Source organism: Glycine soja, chromosome 3 (assembly GCF_004193775.1).
Source record: "Glycine soja cultivar W05 chromosome 3, ASM419377v2, whole genome shotgun sequence".
Taxonomy (NCBI): Eukaryota; Viridiplantae; Streptophyta; class Magnoliopsida; order Fabales; family Fabaceae; genus Glycine; species Glycine soja.
The window spans coordinates 15,304,192-15,308,854 of record NC_041004.1 but is presented as its reverse complement, the minus strand read 5'-3'; the positions used below and the strand labels follow the sequence as shown (position 1 = coordinate 15,308,854).

Below are 4,663 nucleotides of genomic sequence, written 5' to 3'. Positions count from 1 at the left end.
CTCCTCATCAAACTAGCGTACGAAGCTGCTTCGACGCATTTGGTGAAGTAGTCAATGGCGACTAAGATGAAAGGATGTCCATTTGAAGCCTTGGGCTCAATAGCTCCGATCACATCTATACCCCACATAGAGAATTGTTAGTCGCTTCATACGACTAACTTTTGTATAGAAATCATTTTCCAAAGTTTGTATAGTTCCCCAATTTATGGTTATTTTGTAAATAAATCTTGTTTTATGGTTAATGTTGTCTTTAGAACATTTCCATTGGATTGAATGATGAAATATGTGCATTTTCAGGTGAAAAAGAGGCTAAGTTTTGAGTTGCAAAATGTAGCAGTTGAGCTAAGCTCAGTAGTTGGGCTAAGCGCATATCCACCGCTAAGCGTAGCTTCAGCGCGTTTAGTGCTAAGGAGAATCTGACAGAGCATCAGCATCAAAGCCACGAGCTAAGCGTGAGATCAGTGCGCTAAGTGCAGCAGGTGCCTTCAGCCAGGCTAAGCTCGAGACTGGTGCTAAGCCCAATTTCACTTACTCACGCTAAGCGCAGCATCGCAATTTCAGAGCCTATTTAAAGCCTGTCTTGTGCAAAATTAGGGTAACAAATTTTACCACCTTTATGAAAATTTTATGATAGCTTCTACAGATGGTCAGGGCATAGAATTCTAGAGCAGCCACAGGCCTATTTGGGGAAAAGAGCGCTAGAAGCAGAAAAGAGGAGCAGCTTGTGCATTGAGAGAGATTATTGAGTAGAGAGTGAGTGTGAGATGCTAAGAAGAGGAGGAGGAATCCCCCTTCTTGTGTAAGGAACTATCATTATCTGCTTTTAGTCTCATTTATTGTTAGGGTTTCTTTGTAATGGCTGGCTAAACACCCTAGTTGGGGATTTCTAATGAACAACTGATGTAAATACCTAATATCTAATTGATTATGTTTTCTGTGTTCAATGCTTCCTTGAATACTTAATGTTTGTATGGTTTTGGTCTGATCACCCATTTGTGTGCACAGTTAGGTGACTTTAGCATTGGAAAATGTATTGTTGCCTTAGAGCTTGATTGAAGCAGGATTGAAACTTAGCCTTACATGAGGGATTTGCGGGTTAAGTTTTGGTTTTAATTATGCTGTTACAATAATGTTGTTTAGTTTAGGCCTAGTCTCACATGAGGGATCTGCGGACGAAACTCAGTTTAAGTTAGTCTAAATCTAAGAGGGCTATCTAAATTGGGTGTAGTCTTACATGAGGGATCTGCGGATGAAGCTTGGATATTCAGCCTGACGAGGGATCAAGGGTTTAGTAATTTAGGCTACAACATAGAACACAAGAGCATGATTGATTAGAGAAATATATTTCTATGCATTAGCTTGTTTGTTAGAAAGACCCAACATATCTACCTACTGCTGTCATTTTATTTACCTTGCATTTTATAGTTTTTAGCATACAAGTTTAGTTTAAATTCTGTTTGAAATTATCACTTATATGTGTTTTCTGAACAATACTTCAATTCTGAACTTAATTCAGGCTAACATTAGTTCCCTGTGTTCGATACTCAGATTCATCCGTTTTAATTTTAAATACTTGACAACCCAGTGCACTTTCCGGTGAAAAACTCCCCATTGAAAATTTTCCTTGAGAAATAAATGCACAAAAAGTAATTGCAGTGGGGAGGCATCAAGAACAACCAAGGTGTTGCCAAGATGTTCAAAGGTATGGGTGAAGCATTGACATTGTCAGCGAAGGCCTAGCACTTGTGGCATTTCCTTACATGGATGCAACAATCGTTCTGCATAGTGAGCCAGTAATACCCTGCTCTCAGAATCTTTCGGGCCATGGCATGTCCATTGGCATGTGTTCCAAAGGATCCTTCATGCACCTCTACCAGCATCTGCTCAGCCTCCCTAACATCCACACATCGAAGCAACACCATGTCATGGTTCCTCTTGTACAGGATATTTCCGCTCAGGAATAAATCGGCTGTCAACCTTTGTAACGTTCTCTTGTCGTTGTCAGAGGCCTCCTGCGGGTACTCCTTGTCTTTGATGTATCGTTTGATATGGAAGTACCAAGGTTTACCGTCCTTTTCTTCTTCTAGTAAGCAGTAATGTGTAGGCTTGCCACAACATCTGAACTCAATGTATGGCAAATCTCGATATGGGGTTAGCTGAAACATGGACGCTAAAGTGGCAAGGGCATCGACCATCTGATTCTCCTCTCTAGGAATGTGATGAAAGGATATGTCATCAAAGAATTCTATCAAATTCTTGATGTAGGCCTGGTAGGGTACCAACTTATGATCCCTGGTCTCCCATTCCCCTCTCAACTGGTGGATTACCAAGGTTGAGTCCCCATATACCTTGAGCAACTTCACCTTGAAGTTTATTGCTGCTTAGATCCCAAGGGCACACGCCTCATACTCAGCCATGTTGTTTATGCAGTCAAAACCCAACCTAGCCATGAAAGGTATATATATTACTCGTCGAGGAAACCAAAACTGTCGTAACTCCATTGCCTAGTGCATTAGACACACCGTCAAACCACACAATCCATTTGTCCCTATCTTCATCCTTTACTTCCTCCCCAAACAAGGTCATGATGTCTTCATTAGGGAATTCTGGATGCATAGGCTGGTAGTCGTTGATGGGTTGTTGAGCCAGGTAATATGCCAAGGCGCTCCCCTTTATCGCCTTTTGAGTGACATAAACAATGTCAAATTCCGATAGTAGAACCTGCCACCGAGTGATCCATCCAGTGAGAGTGGGTTTTTCAAAGATGTACTTGACTAGATCCATTTTGGACACCAACCAAGTGGTGTTGTTCAACATGTACTGCCTTAGAAGGTGAGCTGCCCACACCAAGGCACAACATGTCCTCTCGAGCAAAGAGTAGTTCATTTTACACGCTGTGAACTTCTTGCTTAAGTAGTAGATGGCCCGTTTCCCTTTTCTGGACTCATCATGCTGTCCCAGCACACGCCCCATTGACTCATCCAACGCAGTCATATACAGGATAAAGGTTGTTTTGGGCACCGGTGGCACAAGCACAGGAGGATTTATGAGGCACCGCTTAATCCTTTCGAATGCCACTTGACAATCGTCATCTCATTGGACGGACTGATTCTTACGCAATAGCTGGAAGAGAGGCTCATAAGTGGCGATCAGCTGTGATATGAACCTCGCTAAGTAGTTCAATCGTCCTAGGAAACCTCGGACCTGCTTCTCGGTGCGTGGCTCGGGCATTTTGAGGATGACCTTCACTTTTTCTGGGTCTACCTCTATCCCTTTCTGGCTCACGATAAATTCGAGCAACTTTCCAGATTTGACCACAAAAATGCACTTTGCGGGATTCAACCTTAATCGGTATTTATGCAGCCTCTTGAACAACTTTCGTAAGTTGACAAGGTGCTCCTACTCGATCTTTGACTTAGCAATCATGTCAACCTTTTAGACCTCAATCTCTTTGTGCATCATGTCATGGAATAATGCTACCATAGCCCGCTGGTAAGTTGCCCCAGCGTTCTTGAGCCCAAAGGACATCACTTTGTAGCAGAAAGTTTCCCATAGGGTGACGAAGGCCATCTTTATTTGATTATAGCTCAAGAACAATCCATGAAAGAAAACAGGGCAAAACTGGCAGTGTTATCTATGAGGATATCGATGTGCTACAAAGTAAAGTTATCCTTTGGATTGGCTTGGTTTAGATCCTGATAGTCCACGCACATTCGTACCTTTCCATCCTTTTTAGGGACTGGCATGATATTGGTTACCCATTCTGGGTATTGAGCAACGGCCAAGAAGCCAACGTCGAATTGATTTCTCACCTTTTCTTTTATCTTTAGGGACATCTCGGGCTTCATCCTCCTCAGCTATTGCCTTATCAGGGAACACTCGGGATTTAGAGGTAATCTATGTTGTACAATGTTGGGACCCAAACTAGGCATATCTTGGTATGACCAAGCGAAGATGTCTTGGTAGTCTCGTAGCAGAGCTACCAGTTCATCTTGGACATTTGTGGACATGCCAGTGCCAACCTTGACCTTCTTTCTTTCTTCGTCAACACCTAAGTTTACAACTTCTGTTTCTTCTTGGTCCGACTTCACTTCCATGTCTTCTTGCTTGACCACTCTTTTCAACTCTAGAGGAAGCCCTCTATCCTCGTCTTCCCCATCCTCGGCTTGGTTTATTAGTTGCTCAAAATCAACATCTGGGTCCTCGGTATCACTACTTTCACAAGACTCATTGTTGGATCTGTATTATTTAATCGCAACAAAAATAATTATGCAGAAGAACAAAAATAGACGAAAGTGTAAGATCAAATGAAGAAGGATTGTGTATTTATAATCTCGTGGGAACAAAACAGGCCCAAATAGGAAGCAAACCCTAAAGCTTAGGCCCAACAATAGGGTTAGAACTAAAAAATTACATTAATTTGGCCATGGAAATCCCAGATTGTTTGACGACTTGCCAATTCCCCAATTCAAACTCTAGAGGACACGCCCGCACCCAATTTGGTTGGACTTGAGGGGTATCTTCATGTATCATGGCAACCCGTCCCTTGCTCATCCACCCCGCGCTAAGAAAGCTTTCGTCAATGTGACATAAGGGGACTCCTTTCACTTGCAACCCTTGAGGTTGACCCGTGTTTCTCTCCCTCCTTTCTAGGGCGATCCTC

At 42.7% G+C, this 4,663-nt stretch overlaps 1 protein-coding gene across 1 annotated transcript; it reads right to left on the bottom strand.

Moving 5' to 3' along the window:
• Positions 1-1,736: 1,736 nt before the first annotated feature.
• LOC114404983 lies at positions 1,737-2,994 on the bottom strand. The gene is made up of 2 exons (XM_028367690.1): positions 2,469-2,994; positions 1,737-2,377 (listed from the first exon to the last, which is right to left on the bottom strand). Exons 1-2 carry the CDS (start codon positions 2,992-2,994, stop codon positions 1,737-1,739), a joined length of 1,167 nt encoding a protein of 388 aa, XP_028223491.1.
• Positions 2,995-4,663: the final 1,669 nt, after the last annotated feature.

Bases quoted from the DNA above. Each gene is read 5' to 3' on its own strand.
- LOC114404983 (XM_028367690.1), bottom strand. From the start codon at position 2,994: ATGACTGCGTTGGATGAGTCAATGGGGCGTGTGCTGGGACAGCATGAT. The intron at 2,378-2,468 runs GTAATATATATA...GGATCTAAGCAG, and splicing joins AGTTTTGGTTTCCTCGACGA to CAATAAACTTCAAGGTGAAG.